The sequence below is a fragment of the Anomaloglossus baeobatrachus genome, chromosome 7, assembly GCF_048569485.1.
Source record: "Anomaloglossus baeobatrachus isolate aAnoBae1 chromosome 7, aAnoBae1.hap1, whole genome shotgun sequence".
In the NCBI taxonomy this organism is placed as follows: Eukaryota; Metazoa; Chordata; class Amphibia; order Anura; family Aromobatidae; genus Anomaloglossus; species Anomaloglossus baeobatrachus.
In genome coordinates this window covers 267,128,133-267,155,321 of record NC_134359.1, presented here as the reverse complement: position 1 = coordinate 267,155,321, position 27,189 = coordinate 267,128,133, and the positions used below count along the sequence as shown (strand labels likewise).

At 53.0% G+C, this 27,189-nt stretch overlaps 1 protein-coding gene across 1 annotated transcript in view; it reads left to right on the top strand.

Annotated features, from left to right (window-relative positions):
* The window catches only part of IQCE (IQ motif containing E), a 97,769-nt gene extending 71,309 nt beyond the window's left edge, over positions 1-26,460 (top strand). Inside the window, exons 19-24 of the mRNA XM_075319209.1 lie at positions 1,451-1,471; positions 3,524-3,628; positions 23,820-23,938; positions 24,206-24,303; positions 25,634-25,753; positions 25,839-26,460. Coding sequence (XP_075175324.1) covers positions 1,451-1,471; positions 3,524-3,628; positions 23,820-23,938; positions 24,206-24,303; positions 25,634-25,753; positions 25,839-25,942 — 567 coding nt within the window. The 3' untranslated portion in view covers positions 25,943-26,460. The remainder of the gene's footprint in view (positions 1-1,450; positions 1,472-3,523; positions 3,629-23,819; positions 23,939-24,205; positions 24,304-25,633; positions 25,754-25,838) is intronic.
* The last annotated feature ends 729 nt before the right edge of the window (positions 26,461-27,189 follow it).

Sequence of the window (27,189 nt, the reverse complement as noted above, 5' to 3'; positions counted from 1 at the left end):
CACACTCCTCCCTCCCATCTCCTGCCATGCTGTGTATAAAGCTGAGGTCCGGGCACAGCATGGCAGCAGCGTGGTGCATTACTGGTGCCGCTCACACGCCTCCCTCCCATCTCCTGCCATGCTGTGTATAAAGCTGAGGTCCGGGCACAGCATGGCAGCAGCGTGGTGCATTACTGGTGCCGCTCACACTCCCCCCTCCCATCTCCTGCCATGCTGTGTATAAAGCTGAGGTCCGGGCACAGCATGGCAGCAGCGTGGTGCATTACTGGTACCGCTCACACTCCTCCCTCCCATCTCCTGCCATGCTGTGTATAGAGCTGAGGCCCGGGCACAGCATGGCAGCAGCGTGGTGCATTACTGGTACCGCTCACACTCCTCCCTCCCATCTCCTGCCATGCTGTGTATAGAGCTGAGGTCCGGGCACAGCATGGCAGCAGCGTGGTGCATTACTGGTGCCGCTCACACTCCTCCCTCCCATCTCCTGCCATGCTGTGTATAAAGCTGAGGTCCGGGCACAGCATGGCAGCAGCGTGGTGCATTACTGGTGCCGCTCACACTCCTCCCTCCCATCTCCTGCCATGCTGTGTATAAAGCTGAGGTCTGGACACAGCATGGCAGCAGCGTGGTGCATTACTGGTGCCGCTCACACTCCTCCCTCCTATCTCCTGCCATGCTGTGTATAGAGCTGAGGTCCGGGCACAGCATGGCAGCAGCGTGGTGCATTACTGGTGCCACTCACACTCCTCCCTCCTATCTCCTGCCATGCTGTGTATAGAGCTGAGGTCCGGGCACAGCATGGCAGCAGCGTGGTGTATTACTGGTGCCGCTCACACTCCTCCCTCCCATCTCCTGCCATGCTGTGTATAGAGCTGAGGTCCGGGCACAGCATGGCAGCAGCGTGGTGCATTACTGGTACCGCTCACACTCCTCCCTCCCATCTCCTGCCATGCTGTGTGTAATGGACATCATCTATGTAAACCTATAGGGACATATAATTTGCTGAATATTAAGGTACCACCGTGATGGAGGTGGGGGGGGGGGCTTAGTTAACCCTCTCCTGACTAAGGATGCAATTAGTAAAAGGTTCCATAGGGGAAGTAAAAAAATAAATGGCCATTGCCTAGCGTACGTCCATGTGCGGACTAGAACAGCGCACAGGCTCTGCTGTCAGATTAGCACACCATGTAGTTTTCTACTTTTACCACTAGGTGGCATTCTTCTATCTTTTTTCTTAGAGGAACAGATGTCATTCCTGCATTTTTGTGCATATACACTACAATGTATGTTACTGGGATGATTGTTAGGTACTAGATCCCCTATATTAACCTTTAATTGGCTGAATTTGCAGTTTGGTATTGACACACTCGCTTTAAGGAAAAGTAAAGCTTTTTTTTTCATTTATTTAATCTTTTATCTAACTTTTTTCTTTCTTTTTTACTGGTTTTCACAGAAAGAAGAGAACGATGAAGAGGTAAATCCATACGATCTCATATCGGAAGATGATGATGAGCTTTCATGGAGAATCTGATCCTTAAAAACTTCCAGTTCTCCTAAAGGGAGATTTAAAGGGAACCTGTCACCAGATTTTGGCCTTCTAAACTAAAATTAACCCCTTAAACTGCGCCTGTGCCTCGTTCTATAAAAGTGCACGTTACCCCCCCTGACCCCCTGTTCACCCCACAAATACATTTATGAAGTCTCCCACCATGTATGTAAATTTGTCCAGTCAGATGGGCGTCATAATCTGCGCCTCCTGTCCCTCCTCCTGTGCTGATTGACATGGATTACGCCATCCATGTAGGCAGGCAAAATCTCCATGTTCCCGTCTCGCGCAGGCTCACTTTGCACTATTGCAGGTAGAGCTGAAAACATAGGTGCGCCTTCGCAAACAGGTGAGTTCTCTGCGCAGGTGCAACATATTGCTTGACGTCACCCATTTCATCCACATCGCTGGGTAAAATCTCGCGCCTGCGCAGAGAACTTGCTGATTCGCGCAGGTGCACCTATGTTTTAAGCTCTGCCCACAATAGGAGCAAGCCGGGAATATCTCTGCACAGCCACGAGATTTTGCCCTAAGATGTGAACGTCACCCTCTTCCTCCATCCTGGCTAAATCTTGCGCTTGCGCAGAGAACTCGCCGGTTTGCGCAGGCACACCTATGTTTTTGGCTCTGCCGACAGCGCAAGCTGGGAATATGTCTGCGCAGGAGCGAGATTTTGCCCGGCAATGTGAATGACATCACCCACATTGCTGGATAAAATCTCGCGTCTGCGCAGAGAACTCGCCGATTCGCGCAGGCACACTATGTTTTCGGTTCTGCCCACAGTAGGGCAGAGCAAAGTGCGCCTGCGCAAGCCGGGAATATCTCTGCGTACGCGCGAGATTTTGCCCAGCGATGTGGATAACATCACCAAGTAAAATTTCGCGCCTGCGCAGAGAACTTGTCTTATTGTGGGAAGAGCCGAAAACATAGGTGTGCCTGCGCGAACTGGCGAGTTCTCTGCGGAGGCGCACCTATGTTTTTGGCTCTGCCGACAGCACAACCTGGGAATATGCGCAGGCTCGAGATTTTGACCTCCTACGTGGATGGCGCTCGAGGTGTCATCCATGTCAATCAGCACAGGAGGACGGCGAAAGGAGGCGCAGATTAGGACGCCCATCGGACCGGACAATTTACATACATGGCAGGAGATTTTCTAAAGGTATTTTTGGGGTCTACGGGGGGGAGGCGGTCAGGGGGAAACGTGCACCTTTTATAGAATGCAGCACAGGTGCTGCTTAAGGGGCTAGTTTTAGTTTATAAGGTCAAAATCTGGTGAAAGGTTCCCTTTAATCAGAGACTGGTTGCTGGATATGGGGTGTCTGACAACTTCACCTGACAACCTGTAGCGTTATGGTGACCAGACGGTCTACAGATTGCTGTCGGAGGTAGTCGAGCCCATTGGCAGCAGTCGGATTGCTGCGCTACATAGAAGTAAAGGGGTTCTCCAGAATTAAGAAATCCTCTCTGCTTTTCCCTAAAACAGCGCCCCCCCTTTCCACAGGCCGTGTCTGGTATTGCAGCTCAGTTCTATTAAAGTGAATGAGACTGCGAAGAATTAATAATCCCCGTGACACCCGGCATCTGCTCTTTTTTTTTTATAGCCCAGGGCAGGAATTAGTAGCTGAGGGTTATAAGCCGGTAATAGAAATGATATTCTATGGGTAAGTGGCATATTATCAATGTCTGGTGCGACGCGCCAATAAATGTGGCCGCACAGCTGCTGATACCCGAGCCCTGACCCAGTGTCCCAGATATCACACTGCCAGACAGATGGACTCCGGGACACGGGAGGCGTTATGTGATCATTACATCACCGCGTCCGGGAGGTCTGTCGTCTGTCCGGGGGCGCGGGGGGGATCCATGATCTGGGTTATAGCTGCTCAGGGCAGAGCGATGATATGCCAAGATGGACACGACAGTAACATCACATAGTGGGGTCTGTAGATAATCATCTATAGCTTCATTCTGCTCCATTTACAGACTGTTCTCCTGCAAGCCGCCCTCCGGGGTCACCTCGCCCGACATCGAATGTTATCTCCACCGGCTCCTACCAAGTCTCCGAGATCAAGCAGCCTCACCCACCAGGCAAGTATAGAATATAGTATATTAGCCCTGATGAGGCTGGTGTACTTACTGTGAAAATCCCAATGGCTCCAAGATCAAGCAGCCTCACCCACCAGGCAAGTGTATAATATAGTATATTAGCCCTGATGAGGCTGGTGCACATACTGTGAAAATCCCAATAGCTTCAAGATCAAGCAGCCTTACCCACCAGGCAAGTATAGAATATAGTATATTAGCCCTGATGAGGCTGGTGCACTTACTGTGAAAATCCCAATAGCTTCAAAATCAAGCAGCCTCACCCACCAGGCAAGGACAGAATATATTATTTCTTCAGCGCTCTATTGGGAGACCCAGACGATTGGGGTATAGCTACTGCCCTCCGGAGGCCACACAAAGCACTACACTAAAAAGTGCAAGGCCCCTCCCCTTCTGGCTATACCCCCCCGTGGTATCACGGGTTCTCCAGTTTTCAAGCTTTGTGCGAAGGAGGTCAGACATCCACGCATAGCTCCACAGATTTTAGTCAGCAGTAGCTGCTGACTATTTCGGATGGAAGAAAAGAGGGCCCATATAGGGCCCCCAGCATGCTCCCTTCTCACCCGTGGATGGTGTTGTAAGGTTGAGGTACCTATTGCTGGTACAGGGGCTGGAGCCCCACATGCTGCTTTCCTTCCACATCCCCTTGTAGGGCTCTGTGGAAGTGGGATCCTGCCGGCCTCTAAGCTCTGACGCCGGGCTCCATCCACAGACCCATAGCACCTGATGGATTCGGAGCAGGAGTACAATCAGGGACATGGCCCTGCATCATACAGGTACTCTGTGTCCCCGGCAGGCACAGACACACTCCGGGCTGGCTGGGTGTTGTAGTGCGCCGGGGACCGTAACGATGGAGTTGGTGTTCCTGCAGTTTACTGGGGGACTTTTGTGTTGTGGGAACGCAGCGCCGACCTCCACTGGACCGGCGGCGCTGCTGTGACTTGTAGTGCGCCGGGGACACGCCGACCGCGCTTTTACGGCGGCGGCGTTTATAAATCCAGTCCCCGGCTTTTGCGGCCTAGTGCCGCTTCGTTCCCGCCCCCACCCTGTCAATCAGGGTAGGGGAGAGACGCTGTTTCACGGCAGCGACGAGGGCTGGAGCCTGATTTACATGCTCCAGCCCTCTCACTAGGCACAGAGGGAAGCAGGCTTCCCGCTCTTAGCCAGGAACGCCCAGGGCCCGCCCCCCCTCCTCTCCAGGACGCCGGCAGCCATTACACGTGCGGTCTGGCTGGAGGAAGGACGCAAGGCTCTGGGAGACCTGGACTAGGGGGCTTTTGGAGATCACACACCCGCTCTTAAGCGGGCGGTAAGCGGCATTTCAGCTGGCCCCTCTAGTGCCTCAGTGTGTATTGGTGTACTGTGTCACCAGATATATATATATTTATTTATTTCTTGCACTGTGAGGTCGCTTCCTGGCTGGATACCCCAGATCGCTCTGAGGAGGCAGCAACATGTCATCCACAAAACGCAAGGCTGCCAAGGCTAGGGCTGTGTACACTGCGTGTGCTGCATGTGGGGCTGCTCTACAAGCAGGTTCCAAAGACCCCCATTGTGTGCAATGCTCAGATCCGGTGCTGCTTCGCCAGCCGGAGTCCGGAGGGGTAGTGACCCAGGCTGAGACGCTTGTAAGTCCTGCCCCGGTGTCAGGGACAGACTTTGCAGTTTTTGCTGATAGAATGTCTGTGACTATGGCAAAAATCCTTGAATCTTTGCAATCCATGCCTGGGGCTCAGTCTATGGACACGGCGAGGTCTCTGTCCTCCAATCCCCCTCAGTTGGATTTAATCCAGACTGCAAGGGGGTCCCCGGCTTCCCAGGCTGAGTATTATGACTCAGATGATGGCCCCAGCCACCCTAAGCGAGCTCGCTGGGAAAGACCCTCAACGTCATCACACTGTTCAGGGTCTCAGCGCAATCAGTCGCTCTGTGATGCGTCTGAAGAGAGTGATCAGGAGTCTTATCCTGGAACCCCTCTCAATCTGGATACCCCGGATGGGGACGCCATGGTAAACGATCTTATCTCAGCCATCAATAGACTGTTAGATATTTCTCCCCCAGCCCCTTCTGCAGAGGAGGCAGCTGCAGAGCAGGAGAAGTTTCGTTTCCTATATCCCAATCGTAAATTGAGTGCTTTTTTGGATCACTCTGATTTCAGAGAGTCAATCCAGAAACACGACGCTCATCCAGAAAGGCGTTTCTCTAAACGTTCTAAGGATACACGTTTTCCTTTTCCCCCTGATGTGGTCAAGCGCTGGACCCAGTGTCCAAAGGTAGACCCCCCGATTTCCAAGCTTGCAGCTAGATCCATAGTTGCAGTGGAGGATGGCGCTTCACTTAAGGATGCCAATGACAGACAGATGGACCTTTGGTTAAAATCTGTCTATGAAGCTATCGGCGCGTCGTTTGCTCCAGCATTCGCAGCCGTATGGGCACTCCAAGCTATTTCAGCTGGTTTAGCAAAAGTGGATGCTATCATACATCCAGCGGGGCCGCAAGTGGCGTCCCTTACCGCGCAGATGTCTGCGTTTGCGTCTTACGCTATCAATGCGGTGCTAGAATCTACCAGCCGCACCTCAATGGCGTCCGCTAATTCGGTAGTTTTGCGCAGAGCCTTGTGGTTAAAGGACTGGAAAGCAGATGCTGGTTCCAAAAAATGTTTAACCAGCCTGCCTTTATCTAGAGATAGACTGTTTGGCGAGCCATTGGCTGACATCATTAAACAGTCCAAGGGTAAAGACTCTTCCTTACCCCAGCCCAGATCAAGCAAACCTCAGCAGAAAAAATGGCAGCAGAAGTTTCAGTCCTTTCGAGGTTCGGGCAAGACACAATTCTCCTCGTCCAAAGGGACTCAGAGGACGCAAAGAGTCTCAGATTCCTGGCGGGCTCACGCACGCCCCAAGAAAGCAAATGGAGGAACCGCTTCCAAAGCGGCTACCTCATGACTTCCAGCCCCCCCCCTCCGCATCTCCGGTCGGGGGCAGGCTCTCCCGCTTTTCCGACATTTGGATGTCACAGGTCAAAGACCGGTGGGTGACAAACTTTTGTCTCGCGGGTACAGAATCGAGTTCAGTTCTCGTCCTCCAGCTCGGTTCTTCAGAACCTCCCCACATCCAGACCGAGCAGATGCCCTGCTGCAGGCGGTGGACTCCCTAAGAGCGGAAGGAGTAGTGGTTCCTGTACCGCCTCAGGAACAAGGGCGAGGGTTTTACTCCAATCTCTTTGTGGTTCCAAAAAAGGACGGCTCGTTCCGTCCTGTTCTGGATCTAAAGCTGCTCAACAAACATGTGCACGCCAGGCGGTTCCGGATGGAAACCCTCCGCTCTGTCGTTGCCTCAATGTCTCAAGGAGACTTCCTTGCCTCAATAGACATCAAAGATGCTTATCTCCACGTGCCAATTGCTACAGAACATCAACGTTTTCTACGTTTTGTGATAGGAAACGACCATCTTCAGTTCGTAGCTCTGCCATTTGGTCTGGCGACAGCCCCCCGGGTCTTCACCAAGGTCATGGCGGCGGTGGTAGCAGTCTTGCACTCTCAGGGACACTCGGTGATCCCTTACCTAGACGATCTACTTGTCAAGGCACCCTCTCAAGAGGCATGCCAACTCAGTCTACTTGCTACGCTGGAGACTCTACAGACGTTCGGATGGATCATCAACTTTCCAAAGTCGAATCTGTCGCCGTCACAGTCACTAACGTATCTTGGCATGGAGTTCCATACTCGAGCAGCGAGAGTGAAGCTTCCGTTGAACAAGCAGCGGGACCTACAGACAGGGGTGCAATCCCTCCTTCAGGGCCAGTCGCACCCCTTACGGCGCCTCATGCACTTCCTCGGGAAGATGGTGGCAGCCATGGAAGCAGTTCCCTTTGCGCAGTTTCATCTGCGCCCACTTCAATGGGACATTCTCCGCCAATGGGACGGGAAGTCAACGTCCCTGGACAGGAAAGTCTCTCTTTCCCAGACGGCCAAGGACTCTCTACAATGGTGGCTTCTGCCAACCTCATTGTCTCAGGGAAGATCCTTCCTGCCCCCATCCTGGGCAGTGGTCACGACAGATGCGAGTCTGTCAGGGTGGGGAGCAGTGTTTCTACACCACAGGGCTCAGGGGACGTGGACTCCGCAGGAGTCCACCCTTCAGATCAATGTTCTGGAGATCAGGGCAGTGTATCTTGCCCTACTAGCCTTCCAACAGTGGCTGGAAGGAAAGCAGATCCGAATCCAGTCGGACAACTCCACAGCGGTGGCATACATCAACCACCAAGGAGGGACGCGCAGTCGGCAAGCCTTCCAAGAAGTCCGGCGCATTCTAATGTGGGTGGAGGACACAGCATCCACCATATCCGCGGTTCACATCCCAGGCGTAGAAAACTGGGAAGCAGACTTCCTCAGTCGCCAGGGCATGGACGCAGGGGAATGGTCCCTTCACCCGGACGTGTTTCAGGAAATCTGTCGCCGATGGGGAGTGCCGGACGTCGACCTAATGGCGTCCCGGCACAACAACAAGGTCCCGGCATTCATGGCGAGGTCGCGCGATCAAAGAGCTCTGGCGGCAGACGCCTTGGTTCAAGATTGGTCGCTGTTCCGGCTCCCATACGTCTTCCCACCTCTGGCACTCTTGCCCAGAGTGTTACGCAAGATCAGATCCGATTGCAGCCGCGTCTTACTCGTCGCCCCAGACTGGCCGAGGAGATCGTGGTATCCGGATCTGTGGCATCTCACGGTCGGGCGACCGTGGTCACTGCCAGACCGACCAGACTTACTGTCCCAAGGGCCGTTTTTCCATCAGAATTCTGCGGCCCTGAACCTGACTGTGTGGCCATTGAGTCCTGGATCCTAGCGTCCGCAGGTTTATCTCAAAGAGTCGTAGCCACAATGAGACAAGCTAGAAAGTCGACTTCTGCTAAGATCTACCACAGAACGTGGAAGATTTTCTTATCCTGGTGCTCTGCACAGAGAGTATCCCCTTGGCCATTTGCATTGCCCACCTTTCTTTCCTTCCTGCAATCGGGGTTGGAAAAGGGCTTGTCGCTCAGCTCTCTTAAAGGACAAGTCTCGGCATTATCTGTGTTTTTTCAGAAGCGTCTAGCACGTCTTCCTAAGGTGCGCACGTTCCTACAGGGGGTCTGTCATATTGTGCCCCCGTACAAGCGGCCGTTAGATCCATGGGATCTGAACAGAGTACTAGTTGCTCTGCAAAAGCCGCCCTTCGAGCCTCTAAAGGACGTTTCCTTTTCTCGCCTGTCACAGAAAGTGGCGTTTCTTGTTGCGATCACATCGCTTCGGCGAGTGTCTGAGCTGGCAGCTCTGTCATCCAAGGCTCCCTTCCTGGTGTTCCACCAGGACAAGGTAGTGCTGCGCCCCATTCCGGAGTTTCTCCCTAAGGTCGTATCCTCGTTTCATCTTAATCAGGATATATCCTTGCCTTCCTTTTGTCCTCATCCGGTTCACCGGTATGAGAAAGACTTACGTTCGCTAGATCTGGTGAGAGCACTCAGAATCTACATTTCTCGCACGGCGCCCATCCGCCGTTCAGATGCACTTTTTGTCCTTGTCGCTGGCCAGCGCAAGGGGTTGCAGGCTTCTAAAGCCACCCTGGCTCGATGGATCAAAGAACCAATTCTGGAAGCCTACCGTTCTGCTGGACTTCCGGTTCCTTCAGGGCTAAAAGCCCACTCAACCAGAGCCGTGGGTGCGTCCTGGGCTTTGCGGCACCAGGCTTCGGCTCAACAGGTCTGCCAGGCAGCTACCTGGTCGAGTCTGCACACTTTCACCAAACATTATCAGGTGCATACCTATGCTTCGGCGGATGCCAGCTTAGGTAGAAGAGTCCTGCAGGCGGCAGTGACATCCCCGTAGGGGAGGGCTGTTTTGCAGCTCTAACATGAGGTATTTCTTTACCCACCCTGGGACAGCTTTTGGACGTCCCAATCGTCTGGGTCTCCCAATAGAGCGCTGAAGAAGAAGGGAATTTTGTTACTTACCGTAAATTCCTTTTCTTCTAGCTCTTATTGGGAGACCCAGCACCCGCCCTGTTGTCCTTCGGGATTTTTTTTTGTTGTTTGCGGGTACACATGTTGTTCATGTTGAATGGTTTTCAGTTCTCCGACGTTACTCGGAGTTAATTTGTTTAAACCAGTTATTGGCTTTCCTCCTTCTTGCTTTGGCACTAAAACTGGAGAACCCGTGATACCACGGGGGGGTATAGCCAGAAGGGGAGGGGCCTTGCACTTTTTAGTGTAGTGCTTTGTGTGGCCTCCGGAGGGCAGTAGCTATACCCCAATCGTCTGGGTCTCCCAATAAGAGCTAGAAGAAAAGGAATTTACGGTAAGTAACAAAATTCCCTTCATTAGATCTTAGACCTGATGAGGCTGGTGCACTTACTGTGAAAATCCAAATGCTTCAAGATCAAGCAGCCTCACCCACCAGGCAAGTATAGAATATAGTATATTAGCCCTGATGAGGCTGGTGCACTTACTGTGAAAATCGCAATGGTTCCAAGATCAAGCAGCCTCACCCACCAGGCAAGTATAGAATATAGTATATTAGACCTGATGAGGCTGGTGCACTTACTGTGAAAATCCAAATGCTTCAAGATCAAGCAGCCTCACCCACCAGGCAAGTATAGAATATAGTATATTAGCCCTGATGAGGCTGGTGCACTTACTGTGAAAATCCCAATAGCTTCAAAATCAAGCAGCCTCACCCACCAGGCAAGGACAGAATATATTATATTAGATCTTAGACCTGATGAGGCTGGTGCACTTACTGTGAATATCCAAATGGTTCAAGATCAAGCATCTTCACCCTTGAAGCAAGTATAGAATATATAGAATATATATTATATTAGATCTTAGACTTGATGAGGCTGGTGCACTTACTGTGAAAAATCAAGCAGCCTAACCCACCAGGCAAGTATAGAATGTATTATATTAGATCTTAGACCTGATGAGGCTGGTGCACTTACTGTGAAAATCCCAATAGCTTCAAAATCAAGCAGCCTAACCCACCAGGCAAGTATAGAATGTATTATATTAGATCTTAGACCTGATGAGGCTGGTGCACTTACTGTGAAAATCCCAATGGTTCAAGATCAAGCAGCTTCACCCTTCAAGCAAGTATAGAATATATATTATATTAGATCTTAGACTTGACGAGGCAGGTGCACTTACTGTGAAAAGCCAAGTCCCAATCGCTCTAAGATCAAGCAGCCTAACCCACCAGGCAAGTACAGAATATATTATATTAGACCTGATGAGGCTGGTGCACTTACTGTGAAAACCCCAATGGCTCCAAGATCAAGCAGCCTCACCCACCAGGCAAATGTAGAATATATTATATTAAATCTTTGACCTGATGAGGCTGGTGCACTTACTGTGAAAATCCAAGTCCCAATGGCTCCAAAAACAAGCAGCCTCACCGACCAGGCAAGTACAGAATATATTATATTAGACCTGATGAGGCTGGTGCACTTACTTTGAAAATCCCAATGGTTCCAAGATCAAGCAGCCTCACCCACCAGGCAAGTACAAAATATAATATATTAGATCTTAGACCTGATGAGGCTGGTGCACTTACTGTGAAAATCCAAGTCCCAATGGATCCAAAATCAAGCAGCCTCATCCACCAGGCAAGTATAGAATATATTCTATTAGATCTTAGACCTGGTGAGGATGGTGCACTTACTGTGAAAATCCATGTCCCAATGGCTGTGTAATACTTATTTGAAAATGTTCATATTCAAGTGAATATATCACCAGATTTTTGCCACCCAATCTGAGAGCAGCATAATGTAGGGGCAGATATCCTGACTCCAGTGATGTGTCACGTACTAGGATGCTTAGAGTAGATTATCATTACAGGACTACTTGGCGTGCTGCAGGTAGTCCAGCATATTCATGAGCTCTGTGTAACTGCTAGATCTGCAGCAGATAAACATTGATTTTATCAAAATGACAGCAAACAGCTCAGTAAGTGACACATTGCTGGAATCAGGGTCTCTGTCTCTGTTATACTGGTGATAGATTCCCTTTAAAACGCGCATTTCTTTGTCGCTCCATTGGGAGACCCAGACAATTGGGTGTATAGCTTCTGCCTCCGGAGGCCACACAAAGTATTACACTCAAAAGTGTAACCCCTCCCCTCTGCCTATACACCCTCTTGTGCCTCACGGGCTCCTCAGTTTTATGCTTTGTGTGGAAGGAGGCACACATCCACTCATGCATTCCCATTTTAGTCAGCAGCAGCTGCTGATGTTATCGGTTGGAAGAAAAGAGGGCTCCCACGGGGCCCCCGGCATGCTCCCTTCTCACCCCACTACGTCGGCGGTGCTGTTAAGGTTGAGGTACCCATTGCGGGTACGATGGCCGGAGCCTCATGCTGTATTTCCTTCACCATCCCTTGGGGGCTCTGGGAGAAGTGGGATCCTGAGCGGTCATCCAGGTACTGGGACCGTGCTCCCTCCGCAGCCCCTGTGTGGAATCTGCCGGACCGGAGTATTTTCTTCATCAGGGACCGGGCCCTGCATCTGTCAGGTACTCTGTGTCCCCATGGGGACGGTTTATGGAGTGCCTGGCACCTGGACGCTGCAAGGGCTGCTAGGCCGTGAAAGCCGGGGGACTTCCGCGCCGACCGCGCCTGTTTGTCGGCCGCGGTCATAAATTTAGTCCCCGGCTTCAGTTGCGGCCTACTTGCAAAATCTCGCCCCCGAACCTGTCTGTCAGGGTAGGGGCGGGACAGCCGACCGGACGCTGCCTGGGACATACAGCGGCTGCTGATCCGTGAAAGCCGGGGGACTTCTGCGCCGACCGCGCCTGCTTGTCGGCCGCGGTCATAAATTTAGTCCCCGGCTTCAGTTGCGGCCTACTGGCAAGACTCCCGCCCCCGGACCTGTCTGTCAGGGTAGGGGCGGGACAGCCGTCCTGACGTCGGCAGTGAGGGCCGGAGCATCCTGTATGCTTCCTCCCCCCTCTTTGATCACAATAGGGACCCCAGATTCCCGCACTTTTTCCTGGTGCCGCCCACCGCTCCACTCCCCCTCTGAGAGCTCCAGCAGCCATTTTTTTCAGACATTCTGCGCTGGAGAATCATCAGGAAAGAGCTCTTCACCGCTGGGAGACCTGGAGCAGGGAATCTGGAGGACACACACGCCGTTTTTTGGCGGTCGGTAAGCCACACCGGTCATCCGGTGCTGGTCCCCCTGGGTTGCCTGAATAGATACGTATTATATATATATATATATCTCTGTTCAGCCGGGCTGTATACTCTTCCCTTATACCCTCTGTGATCACTCTCCTGGGACACAACAGCATGTCGTCCACAAGGAGCAAGAGCGCTAAGGCACAGGGTTTCTTTGCGACCTGTACCTCTTGTGCGGCTATGCTACCTGCAGGTTCCACCTACCCTCACTGTGAGCAATGCTCGACCCCTGTTACACTGACTCAGCCGGAGCCGCGACCACTTGTGGGCCCCTCGGCTCAGGTAGACCCCCATGCTACCACTGTCCAGGCGGCAGGGACAGAGTTTGCAGTTTTTGCTGAGAAGCTCTCTGAGTCACTTTCACAATCCATGGCTAAGTCTATGGACAAATGGTCTACCAAGCTGCTAGAAGCCTTGCAGTCCAGACCGGTCCTTACACAGACCCAGGACACTGTTGGATCGGCGCCTCCAGGTCCCTCTCGGTCCACGCCGCAGCGCGCTCCCGGGGTGGGCTCTAGGTTTCACGTGGAGGACTCCTCCACGGACCACAGCCCCAGACCAGCTAAGCGGGCCCACTTGGAATCCTCAGCTTCATCACGCTGCTCAGGTTCCCGGCTGGAGGACTCGCTGGAGGACGAGGCAGAGGTCGCAGCTCAGGGCTCTGACCATGACGTTGCCCTCAACCTTGATACACCTGAAGGGGACGCCTTAGTAAATGATCTTATCTCGTCCATCAACCAGGTGTTAGATCTTTCTCCCCCGCCTCCACCTATAGAGGAGTCGGCTTCTCAGCAGGAGAAACACCAGTTTCGGTTCCCCAAACGTACACGGAGTGCGTTTTTCGACCACTCTAACTTCAAGGATGCTGTCCAGAAACCCAGAGCGGTTCCGGACAAGCGCTTTACTAAGCGCCTTGCTGACACACGTTACCCCTTCCCCTCTGACGTAGTTAAGGGTTGGGCTCAGTGTCCCAAGGTGGATCCTCCAGTCTCTAGATTGGCGGCTAGATCTGTGGTATCGGTTGCAGATGGCTCATCGCTAAAGGATGCCACTGACAGGCAGATAGAGCTCCTGGTGAAATCCATCTATGAAGCCACGGGCGCGTCCTTTGCCCCGGCTTTTGCAGCCGTGTGGGCACTCCAAGCTATCTCGGCTTGTCTAACCGAGATTAATGCGGTCACACGTACTTCTGCTCCGCAGGTTGCGTCTTTGACTTCTCAGGCGTCGGCGTTTTCTTCATACGCCATGAATGCAGTCCTAGACTCTGCTAGCCGTACAGCGGTGGCATCCGCTAATTCTGTGGCAGTCCGCAGAGCCATGTGGCTGCGCGAATGGAAGGCAGAAGACCGATGGGTGAGAGACATTCTGTCTCACGGTTACAGGATAGAGTTCACCTCTCGTCCTCCAACCCGTTTCTTCACAACCTCCCCCCCCCCTGCTCGGGCCGACGCACTTCTTCAGGCAGTGGCTGCTCTGAAGACAGAAGGAGTTGTGATTCCCGTCCCCCCTCAGGAACAGGGGCGCGGCTTTTACTAAAACTTGTTCGTGGTGCCAAAGAAGGACGGTTCATTCCGTCCCGTTCTGGACCTCAAACTGCTCAACAGACATGTGAGAACCAGACGGTTCAGGATGGAATCTCTCCGCTCGGTCATCGCTTCGATGTCACAGGGAGACTTTCTCGCATCGATCGACATCAAAGATGCTTATCTCCATGTGCCGATCGCACCCGAACATCAACGCTTCTTGCGTTTCGCCATAGGGGATGAACACCTTCAGTTCGTGGCATTGCCTTTCGGCTTGGCGACAGCCCCACGGGTTTTCACCAAAGTCATGGCATCCGTTGTGGCGGTCCTACACTCCCAAGGCCACTCGGTGATTCCCTACTTAGACGATCTCCTAGTCAGGGCACCGTCTCGGGAAGCGTGTCAACACAGCCTTACCGTCGCTCTGGAGACTCTCCAGCAGTTCGGGTGGATCATCAACTTTCCAAAATCCAAGTTGACACCGACCCAGTCATTGACCTACCTCGGGATGAAGTTTCATACCCAGTCAGCGGTAGTCAAGCTACCACTGGACAAACAGCTTTCTCTGCAAGCAGGCGTGCAATCTCTTCTTCAGAGTCAGTCACACCCATTGAGGCGCCTCATGCACTTCCTAGGGAAGATGGTGGCAGCGATGGAGGCAGTGCCCTTCGCGCAATTTCATCTACGCCCACTCCAATGGGACATTCTCCACAAGTGGGACAAGAGATTGACTTCCCTCGACAAGAATGTCTCTCTTTCCCTGGCAACCAAGACGTCTCTTCAGTGGTGGCTTCTTCCCACTTCTCTATCGCAGGGAAAATCCTTCCTGCCCCCATCCTGGGCTGTGGTCACCACGGACGCGAGCCTGTCAGGGTGGGGAGCAGTGTTTCTCCACCACAGGGCTCAGGGGACCTGGACTCCGAGGGAGTCTTCCCTTCAGATCAATGTTCTGGAGATAAGGGCAGTGTATCTAGCCCTATTGGCGTTCCATCAGTGGCTGGAGGGCAGGCAGATCCGTATCCAGTCGGACGACGCCACTGCAGTCGCCTACATCAATCACCAGGGCGGCACTCGCAGTCGTCAAGCCTTCCAGGAAGTACGGCGAATTCTGCAGTGGGTGGAAGCCACAGCATCCACCATCTCCGCAGTTCACATACCGGGAGTAGAAAACTGGGAAGCAGATTTTCTCAGTCGTCAGGGCATGGACGCGGGGGAATGGTCTCTGCACCCAGAGGTGTTTCGAGAGATCTGTCGCCGCTGGGGAACGCCGGACGTCGATCTCATGGCGTCACGGCACAACAACAAGGTCCCAGCATTCATGGCACGATCTCAGGATCACAGAGCTCTGGCGGCGGATGCATTAGTTCAGGATTGGTCGCAGTTTCAACTGCCTTATGTGTTTCCTCCTCTGGCGATGTTACCCAGAGTATTACGCAAGATCAGGTCCGACTGCCGCCGCGCCATTCTCGTCGCTCCAGACTGGCCGAGGCGGTCATGGTACCCGGATCTGTGGCATCTCACGGTGGGTCAACCGTGGGCCCTTCCAGACCGCCCAGACTTGCTGTCACAAGGGCCGTTTTTCCATCTATATTCTGCGGCCCTCAACCTGACTGTGTGGCCATTGAGTCCTGGCTCCTAGCGTCTTCAGGGTTATCTCAGGATGTCATTGCCACTATGAGACAAGCCAGGAAACCGACGTCCGCCAAGATCTATTACAGGACTTGGCGGATATTCTTGTCCTGGTGCTCTGTGAATGGGTTTACTCCCTGGCCTTTTGCCTTACCCATTTTTCTTTCCTTCCTTCAATCTGGAATGGACAAAGGTTTGTCACTAAGCTCTCTCAAGGGACAAGTATCGGCGCTCTCAGTATTTTTTCAAAGGCGCCTGGCCAGGCTCCCGCAGGTCCGCACGTTCCTGCAAGGAGTATGCCACATAGTCCCACCTTACAAGCGCCCACTAGAGCCCTGGGACCTTAACAGGGTGCTAAGGCTCTTCAGAAACCACCTTTCGAGCCGCTGCGAGATGTCTCCTTATCACGTCTTTCGCAGAAGGTGGCATTTCTAGTGGCAGTTACATCACTCCGAAGAGTGTCAGAGCTTGCAGCGCTGTCATGCAAAGCCCCCTTCCTGGTTTTTCACCAGGATAAGGTGGTTCTGCGTCCTGTTCCGGAATTTCTCCCTAAGGTGGTATCTCCTTTTCATCTCAATCAGGATATCACCTTACCTTCTTTTTGCCCTAATCCAATTCACCGATGTGAAAAGGATTTGCACTCATTAGATCTAGTGAGAGCACTCCGGTACTACGTGTCTCGCACAGCGCCCCTGCGCCGTTCAGATGCACTCTTTGTACTTGTCGCCGGTCAGCGTAAGGGTTCGCAGGCTTCCAAGTCAACCTTGGCTCGGTGGATCAAGGAACTGATTCTTGAAGCTTACCGTTCTTCGGGGCTTCCGCTTCCTTCGGGGCTGAAAGCCCATTCTACCAGAGCCGTGGGTGCGTCCTGGGCATTGCGGCACCGGGCGACGGCTCAGCAGGTGTGTCAGGCAGCTACCGGGTCTAGCCTGCACACTTTCACGAAACACTATCAGGTGCATACCTATGCTTCGGCAGATGCCAGTCTAGGTAGGCGAGTCCTTCAGGCGGCGGTTGCCCACCTGTAAGAGGGGGCCGTGTCGGCTCTATTTATCGAGGTATTCTTTTACCCACCCAGGGACTGCTTTTGGACGTCCCAATTGTCTGGGTCTCCCAATGGAGCGACAAAGAAGAAGGGAATTTTGTTTACTTACCGTAAATTCCTTTTCTCTATCGTTTCATTGGGGGACACAGGACCATGGGTTATGCTGCTGTCACTAGGAGGCTGACACTAAGTAGACATGAAAAGTTAGCTCCTCCCTAGCAGTATACACCCCGAGCCGGAGGCGGGCTCAGATCAGTTTTTAGCTTAGTGTCGTAGGAGGCTGATGTGGGCCGTCTCGGCCCCCTCAGCCACTTGTTTTTTTTTGCGTTTTTTCTCTTATTTCGGCGCCGCTCAGCGCTCTCATACCTGCCTTTTTCTCTATGCAGGTATTTTCGTCACTCTTACTTCGCAGCCCTGTCGGTACCACTCCCCAGGGTCGCAGGGGTTTGAGATCTTGGGCCCTCTCCCCCGTTCGCCCCCGCTGGTACCACTCCCGGGGGTGTTCGTGTGGGCAGGTTTGTCGTGGGCACCCCTGATTCGCCCGGAGGTATCACCCCAATGGGCCTACAGGGGCATTCAGCAGGGATGGATTATGGCAGCGCGCTGTGTTTTGATGGGCCCTCACCGCTGCTCTCTGCTGCTGGGGGCTCCTTCCCCCATCATGACGTCCACTTCCCTGCCTTTTACACGCTCTCTCCCGGAGTCTGCCGTCTCCCAGGGCGAGGGCACTGTTCACAGGCAGGGGCTGGGTGCCCTGCCTGCACCGCTTTCATTGCTGGACCTCCGCCGCCGAGTCAGGTAGGATCGTTCCCTGCTCCCTGCCCTCCTCCTCGGCCGGCTCCTAACTTTAGTCCCCGGTCTCGGCCTAGCCGCGCTTGCACCTTAGCCACGCCCCCCGCCGCAGCGCTGTGACCGCCGCTTGTCTGGCCCAGCTTCCCCCCACCCTGCAGCCCCCTGGCTGAGAGTGGGGGCGGTTACTTTCGTTTTCTTCGCGCCGATTCGGCGCTCCTCCCCCAGCCTGCTCCAGCGTCCCCGCGCCATATTGCTGTTTCTCTGAAGCTGCAGCGCCGGCGTTTCCATATTGCACCGCATCTCTGGTAGCTCCTTCCTCCAGGATCCCTCTGCTGGGCTGGTGGGCGGCACACAGGACCGGGGTAAGCTCTGCTCCTCAGGAGTAGCCCTCACTAGACAGCGTTTTTCCCTTAATTAGGGACGAGTTAACCCTCTCCTGTCTCCTTCCTAGCAGCACCAGGGAGAGTTATCCTTTCACCATGCCTAATACTAAGTCCACCCGTCCCAAGCAGGCCCCCTTTGCCTTATTCTTTGCATGCTCCTCCTGTAAAACCAAGTTTTCCCAAGGCCAGGACGAGCCACTATGCTCCGTCTGTTCTGATAACGCGCAGCACCTGCAGGACCCCTCGGCCGACGCTTCTGAGACCGCAGCGCCAGATGCTACAGGCCCCTGCGTCCCGCCCTCCCCCGCATGGCTAGCGTCACTGTCCCAGTCCGTAGAGTCCCTCTCTGAGGCTTCTCGGACCATCGCGCAAGCACTGCGCCTGCTGCCGTCGCTTACCCAGACGCCTGCAGACCCGACGCTACCGCCGCCGGAGCAAGTAAGCCCCGTTGCAGGGACCTCCTCGGCTGCGCAGAAGCGTACCCGTAAGGTATCTTCTTCAGACTCTTCGCAGGTTTCACCTTCACCACCAGGGCCGTCCCATCATTCCTCCCGGGAACATTCTGACTGCTCCGATGATGAAGACGATGCAGCACCCGTGCTGGACGCTGAGCAGGCGGCTGATATTCGGCGTATGGTGAATAGCCTGGTGGAGGCAGTGAACCAGACCCTAAAGGTACAAGTGGACCCTGTCTCCTCTCAGAGCACCCAAGTCTCGTTTAAGCGATTGAGGCGGCCACAGAGCACTTTCAGCGGACATCCGGAATTTGCCGACTTGCTGCGCACCCACAGGCAGCAGCCAGACAAGGTATTTACCAGCAGCAGGTACATTAATCTACACTATCCTTTTCCAGAGGATCTTAAAAAGGACTGGGCGGGCTCTCCTGTGGTCGACCCCCCAATCTCCCGCCTATCCTCTCACACAGTCCTTCCACTCACTGACGGTACGTCCCTCAGAGATCCCACGGACCGTACTATTGACAGGTTGGCCCGTTCCGCCTTCGAGGCGGCGGGCACTTCCCTCTCACCAGCCTTTGCCTCGGTTTGGGTCGCGAAGGCACTGATGTCCTGGGCAGACACGCTACGCGGCGGACTCCGAGCAGTTTCTGCCAATCCAGATCTGGTCCTCATCTCCTCGCAGATTACCCTCGCGGGTGAGTATCTGCTCAACGCAGCCCTAGCATCTGCCAATTGCGCGGCCCAGGCCGCCAGCAACAACGTGGCCATCCGCCGAGCACTCTGGCTCCGTTCCTGGAACGCGGACGCGGCCTCTAAGAAGTCGCTGACTTCTCTGCCTTTCCTAGGGGAACGTCTTTTTGGAGAGAGACTGGACAAGTTGATCTCCGATGCAACGGGGGGAAAGAGTACATCTCTCCCCCAATTGCGCCCCAAGCGCATCCTAAATCGGCGCCCCGCCGCTCGTTTTCGCCCCTTTCGCAGCTTCAACTCCAATCCCCAGCCGCGGAAAAGCCGCTCTCCTCCGAGAGACAGGAAGACCCCGTCATTCAAGACCAATCCCGCCTGGCGTTCACGCCCCCGCCAGCCCACGAGATCCTCTTCCGGTTACCACCGACGTTCCTCCAAGTGACTCGCGGTCGGCGCGCTCCAGCGCCGGACTAGTGGGAGGACGTCTGTTGCGCTTCCAGCATGTGTGGATCCCCCTGACCGCGGATGCCTGGGTCAGGGAGATCATCACATCTGGCTACAAAATCGAATTCGACTCAAGGCCGCCGAATCGGTTTTTCCTTTCCCGTCCTCCCGAAGCTCCCGCACGAGCGCGTGCGTTTTTTCACGCCATAGACTCCCTCCTCCAAGCCGGGGTCGTGGTGCCAGTTCCCCCCGCAGAACGTTTCAGAGGGTTCTATTCCAACATTTTCGTGGTCCCCAAGAAAGATGGGTCCGCCCGCCCCGTCCTCGACCTAAAGCTGCTAAACAGGTCGGTGAGGTCGCGGCCGTTTCGGATGGAGTCACTCCGCTCCGTGATCGCGTCCATGGAGATCGGCGAGTTCCTGGCATCGCTGGATATTCGGGACGCCTATCTTCACATACCTATAGCCACCTCTCACCAACAGTTCCTCCGCTTCGCGATAGCGGAGGATCACTTCCAGTTCACGGCTCTTCCTTTCGGCCTCGCATCCGCTCCCAGGGTCTTCACGAAAATCATGGCGGCGGCCATGTCCGTCCTCCATTCCAGGGGTGTCATGGTCATCCCGTACTTGGACGATATGCTCATCAAAGGCTCGTCGTTCAAGGATTGTCGTCTGGGGGTTCAGGTCACGATCGACACCCTCTCCCGGTTAGGGTGGCTGATCAACCGAAAGAAGTCCTTTCTGACCCCGGGCCGGCGGATCACCTTTTTAGGCATGGTATTCGATACCACCCAAGGTCGGGTTTTCCTCACACAGGAAAAGATTTCCTCTCTGCAACAAGGCATCCGCGTTCTCCAGCGCCAGCGCCAAGTTTCCATCAGGTTCGGCATGCGAGTCCTGGGGCGTATGGTAGCGGCAATGGAAGCCGTTCCCTTTGCGCAGTTCCACCTCCGGCCCCTCCAACTAGCCTTGCTGAAGGAATGGGACAGATCTCCCTTTTCCCTGGACCGCAGGATCCTTCTTTCGCCAGAGACCCGCCACTCACTCAGCTGGTGGAGCAATCAACGCAATCTCACATCAGGAAGGTCATTCCTCCCGCTCCACTGGAAAATAGTGACCACCGATGCCAGTCTCCAGGGCTGGGGAGCCGTGTTCCGCCATCACACAGCTCAGGGCCGTTGGACGCCGCGGGAGAGCTCTCTCCCGATCAACATTCTGGAGATAAGGGCCATTCGGCTAGCCTTGCAGCAGTTTCGGCACCTAGTTCAGGGTTGCCCGATCAGGATCCAGTCGGACAATGCGACGGCGGTGGCGTACATCAACCACCAAGGAGGCACAAGAAGTGCCGGGGCGATGCGAGAAGTCAGGAAGATTTTGCATTGGGCAGAGCGTCATCACTCTCTGATCTCAGCGGTCCACATCCCGGGCGTGGACAATTGGGCGGCGGACTTCCTCAGCAGGGAAGGCCTCGCGTCCGGCGAATGGTCTCTCAATCAGGAAGTCTTCAACCAGATCTGCGGCAGATGGGGCGTGCCAGATGTAGACCTAATGGCCTCCAGGTTCAACCGTCAGGTACCGCAATTCGTAGCACGGTGCCGCGACAGCTTGGCGTTAGGAGTCGACGCACTCACCCTGCCATGGGGCCAGTTCAGTCTCCCGTACATCTTCCCTCCACTTCCTCTAATCCCGAGGGTCCTCAAGAAGATCAAGGCGGAAGGAATACCAGTAATCCTGGTGGCTCCGGACTGGCCCAGGCGAGCATGGTTTGCAGAACTCACTCAGCTCCTCGCAGACACCCCTTGGCGTCTTCCAGACCGTCACGATCTTCTTCAGCAGGGACCCCTTTTCCATCAGAATTCAAGGGTTCTAAGTTTGACGGCCTGGCCATTGAATCCTGGGTTCTAGCTCAGGCTGGTTTCGCTCCAAGAGTGATACAAACAATGATTAAGGCCAGGAAACCTTCTTCTTCAAAGATTTATTACCGCACGTGGAAAGTCTTCTTCAGGTGGTGCGAAGAGAACAAAGTTTCTTCTCCCCTCGCCTTCTCTCTTCCTTCGCTATTGGCATTCTTACAGTCCGGCCTAGATGCGGGTCTCTCGCTAGCCACACTAAAAGGCCAGGTTTCGGCTTTGACAATTCTTTTTCAGAAGCCACTAGCCTCTCGCCCGCAGGTTAAGACCTTCATCCAAGGAGTTGCCCACCTAGCCCCGCCTTATCGTCGCCCTCTAGAACCATGGGACCTTAATCTAGTCCTAGGGTCCCTTCAGGGTCCTCCCTTCGAGCCTCTGCGAGATTCTTCCCTTTCTCACCTATCTTGGAAGGTAGTGTTCCTCGTTGCCGTCACTTCTATTCGAAGGACGTCAGAACTGGCAGCTCTTTCTTGTCGTGCACCCTTTCTGGTTTTTCACCAGGATAAAGTGGTTCTCCGGCCAGATCCCTCCTTCCTTCCGAAGGTGGTCTCCTCGTTTCATCTAAACGAAGAAATTGTCCTTCCGTCCTTTTGTCCTGGACCTTCCCACAGCTTGGAGAGGTCCCTGCACACCCTGGACCTAGTGCGCGCCCTTAGGATCTACATCTCCAGGACCGCGCCGTTCCGTAAGTCGGATGGTCTGTTTGTTCTTCCTTCGGGCCCCAAGAGGGGTGAGGCGGCATCCAAGGCCACAATTGCCAGATGGATCCGTTCCGCCATATCTGAGGCCTATCGGATTCGGGACAAGTCTCCGCCTCGGGGGGTAAGGGCTCACTCTACCCGAGCGGTGGGAGCCTCTTGGGCGATTAGGCATCAGGCGTCGGCCGATCAGGTCTGCAAGGCCGCCACCTGGTCTAGTCTGCACACCTTTACCAGATTCTACCAAGTTCACACTCAAGCATCGGCAGATGCGGCTTTTGGGAGAAAGGTTTTGCAGGCGGCAGTTGCACACCTGTAATGGGGTGACAACATTCAGTCGTAATGTATGCCCGCCGGGGGAGGTCGTTGTTTATTCTCCCTGCGGCGGTGCTTCGATATTCCCACCCAGGGACTGCTTTTGGACGTCCCATGGTCCTGTGTCCCCCAATGAAACGATAGAGAAAGAAGGATTTTTGTGTACTCACCGTAAAATCTCTTTCTCTGAGTCTTCATTGGGGGACACAGCACCCACCCTGCTTGGTTGTTGTTGTTTTTCATTGCATTTGCCTGCCATTTTCAGGGTCTTAGGTTCATAGACCACCTGTTCGCACGGCTGCATTAATTTAGTTATAACTTTGTTTTATGTATGGTGATTCGGGTACTCCTCCTACTGCTTCTGCACAAACTGATCTGAGCCCGCCTCCGGCTCGGGGTGTATACTGCTAGGGAGGAGCTAACTTTTCATGTCTACTTAGTGTCAGCCTCCTAGTGACAGCAGCATAACCCATGGTCCTGTGTCCCCCAATGAAGACTCAGAGAAAGAGATTTTACGGTGAGTACACAAAAATCCTTCTTTCTTCTAGCTCCAATTGGGAGACCCAGCACCCGCCCCTGTTCCCTTCGGGCTTGTTGTTTCTTTGGTTCATGGTTTCAGTTCTCCGAACATCCTTCGGATTGAATTTACCTTAGACCAATTTATAAGTTTCCTCCTTCCTGCTCTTGCACCAAAACTGAGGAGCCCGTGAGGCACGGGAGGGTGTATAGGCAGAGGGGAGGGGTTACACTTTTGAGTGTTATACTTTGTGTGGCCTCCGGAGGCAGAAGCTATACACCCAATTGTCTGGGTCTCCCAATTGGAGCTAGAAGAAAAGGAATTTACGGTAAGTAAACAAAATTCCCTTCTTCCTTGACTCCAAAAATGCTCCTCTTAATACCTTACTCCACTAATTTATGGGTGGCCATCGAAATCAGGAGACCAGTGGAAGCCCCCATCACCGACGTCCATGTACTCTTATGAAGCTGGGCTTTATAGATAATTTCAGTAAATTTTGGGTATATTACAGGTTCAAATTCCCTATGGGGGACTAAAAAGAAAAAAGCTCATCATTGTGATGTGACTTTCCCTGCAGGACGGGAGCGCGTTGGACAGTAAAGACCCCCCCGAGACCAGCGGGGATGAGGACCACGTCACCTTGCTGCAGTCCAGTTTTCGAGCCCACGTGACTCGCACCAAACTGCTGGGACAGAGGTACGGACCGCGATCACTGCAGAACAGATCACAAAGATGTGAATCAATTAGCGCAAAGCAAAAGATCAGGCGGATCCCGTCATTGTCCAAGGGCTGGATTGTGATTGGTTCCTCTGAGAGCGATCTTCGGCACTTTGCACCATGTTTGTCACATCTCCCGTCGTCAGGAATTACGAGCGCGCTGTGCCGTGTGCGCTGGAGGAATGACCAATTGTATTAGACTTCTCTATGTAAACTCTGCAACGCTGATCTCGCCGCTTGTCTCAGGCAGGAGCAGATGAAAGGCAAAGAGGGTCCGGTCAGGAAGAGCCCCCCATCTCCCGGCTCCAGGAAATCCTCCAGGCAGAGTTCATATCAATCACTAGGTAATCTGCCCTCCTGCTGCTTTCTCTTCTCTGAACAGAGTTACCCTGCCTTCCCTCAGAGGACCCCACACAGTGTAGCCATATATTAAATGGTTGGGACAGCCATGATATCAGCAATTAAAGGGAACCTGTAAAGTCATTTTCCTAAATTAAACCGCCCCCAATGCAATGTGTGTTAAATGATACAGTGTGCATCTCTAATATGTTTTTTGGTTTTTTTAAAAAAAAAAATAAATTCCATGTATTTAGCTTTAAAAAAAAGACGTTACATGCTTAGGTAAATGCAGAAAATACCTTAGGTTTCAGTCACAGGAGCGGCACTTTTGCTGGGATCAGTCACGGTCACTCAAGTTCAGGCATGATTCTTTTTTTGAACTTAGTAAGGTCCCCAGCATTGTAATTGATTACACCACAGGTCCTTCACCAGCACTTCTCTACTGAGCTCCGCCCATTATGGTCACATGATCGTGACATCAGCACAGGTCCTGCAGAACCACTTCTCCAATGTTGAGCTCAGCATTGGAAAAATGGTGATGAAAGACCTGTGCTGATGTCACGATCAGGTGACCATAATGGGCGGAGCTCAGCAGAGAAGTGATGTCGATGTGGTGTAATCAATTAGTGAAGGACCTGTGGTGTAATCAGCAGAAGAGAAGCGGTTGTGCAGGACCTGTGCTGATGTCATGATCATGTGACCGTAATGGGCGGGGCTCAGCAGAGAAGTGCTAGTGAAAGACCTGTGGTGTAATCTATTACAATGCTGGGGGGTGACTAAGTTCAAAAAAGAATCATGGCTGAACTTGAGTGACTGTGACTGATCCCAGCAAAATCTCTGTACAAGTGTGGACGTGCCTAGTACCGCCGCTCAGCCCTCTGACATCAATGGGGGTCCGCCCTATGGATCAATATACCACCCTTACATGTATAAGGTTATGGCAATTTTTAGAACCTGTCCAAACCCAAGTATTATCTGTCTCTACATCTATGCAGAATATCTATTTACATGGGAATGTATGATCTCTGGGGTCTCCACCAATCCTGACAAGGGGGTCTCTGTTGAATGTGTGACCACCGCTCTTATAACCAGTTAATATAGGGGTAGTCACACGTGCTCAGTACAGACCGTTCACAAGGAGGATCTCAGGACCCTCATTCGCTTGATATCTTACAGACCTGTTCACACTATCCGACCGGAAACCATGTTTCTCTCTCGCCTTATTGGGGGACACAGGACCATGCTGTGCCCCCCAATGGAGGCTCAGAGAAAGACATTTTATGGTGAGTACACAAAAATCTTCTTTTTTTTTTGTTTTTCTTCACGTGACGGCAGTTGGTGGAAGCAGCGGAGAGGACTGTATCGAAGAGCTGATGTCCGAAGAGGAAAAGGAGGAAAAGCCAAAAACCAAGAGGCCTAATTCCCGGACGTCGGGGTCCCGGCGCTCCCCTCCTGGTCTGTCACATTACAGTTATAAGACATTTCTTAAATTAAATGTCCTCTTATTTGTATTAATCTTTTTTTTTTTTTTCTTGTACAGGCAAATCCCATCCGTCCGCTGAAGACCCTCACTCCGACGATTCGGACGACATCATCGTCGTGTCCCCATCACGACCAGCAAGGAGGAAGGACTCCGATTTCTAACAATGGCTGAAACGCCGTCACCAGTGCCTTCATATCCTGACCGGCTGCTGCTTCCTTTTCTTCCTGTAATCCTGGGGTCGCCACACCGCAGACTGTCTCCGCCATTGAGAAGTGCCACGTCTTACGCGGAGGTCTTGGTCTTGGATTCGCCCTGTGCGTTGAAATCAAGGACAGATCGGCTCCGGAAATGGTTACCCGTCATGCCCGCTTTCTATCTCACCGCACCTTTATTACCTGCACGGCCATATTTTGCTGCTCCGTCCAGTGTGGCTATGAAGGGTACAAAGGTTATATTGAATACATATGGATGTAGCAGAGCTGAGATTGTAAGATGTGGCAGGGCTTATGGATATGGGGCAAACCTGACGGGATCTGCTATGCCATATTTCCAATTCTTCTCCTGGGATGTTAAAGGGAACCTGTCACCAGATTTGGGGCCTATAAGCTGTGGCCACCACCACCGGGCTCTTATATACAGTATCCTAACATGCTGTATAGAAAAGCCCAGGCCGCTTTGTAGAACATAAAAACACTTTATAATACTCACCTAAAGGGCGGTGCGGTGTTGACTGGGTGTCTCCGTTCTCCAGCGCCTCCTCTTTCGGCCATCTTTGTCCTCCTCCTTCTGAAGCCTGGGTGCATGACGCGTCCTACGTCATCCACACACTAGCCGGCATTGAGGTCCTGCGCAGGCGCACTACAATACTTTGATCTGCCCTGCTCAGATCAGATCAAAGTGCGCCTGCGCAGGACCTCAATGCCGGCTAGTGTGTGGATGACGTAGGACGCGTCATGCACCCAGGCTTCAGAAGAAGGAGGACAAAGATGGACGAAAGTGGAGGTGTTGGCACCGGAGAATAGAGACACCCATCCGACCAGTCTGCACCGCCCCTTAGGTGAGTATTATAATGTGATTTTTATGTTATACTCCTGGCCTGGGCTCTTATATACAGCATGTTAGAATGCTGTATATAAGGGCTCACTAATGATGGCCACAGCTTATAGGCACCAAATCTGGTAACAGGTTCCCTATAAGGACTTAGTTCCCCTCGGGGGAACATTTTTTGGCCAAAAAATAACATTGGCGATTGGATTCCATCATACATTTTGCACCCTTCCGCTTTTACAGACTCTTTGTTTCCCTTCTCTTTGCTGGCTGCCATAGTATTTAACTGAGAAGCCATCAGTGAGCTCGTTCTGATGAAGAGTTTATAAGTCTTTTGCCTTTTTATAAACTTCTTCGTCCT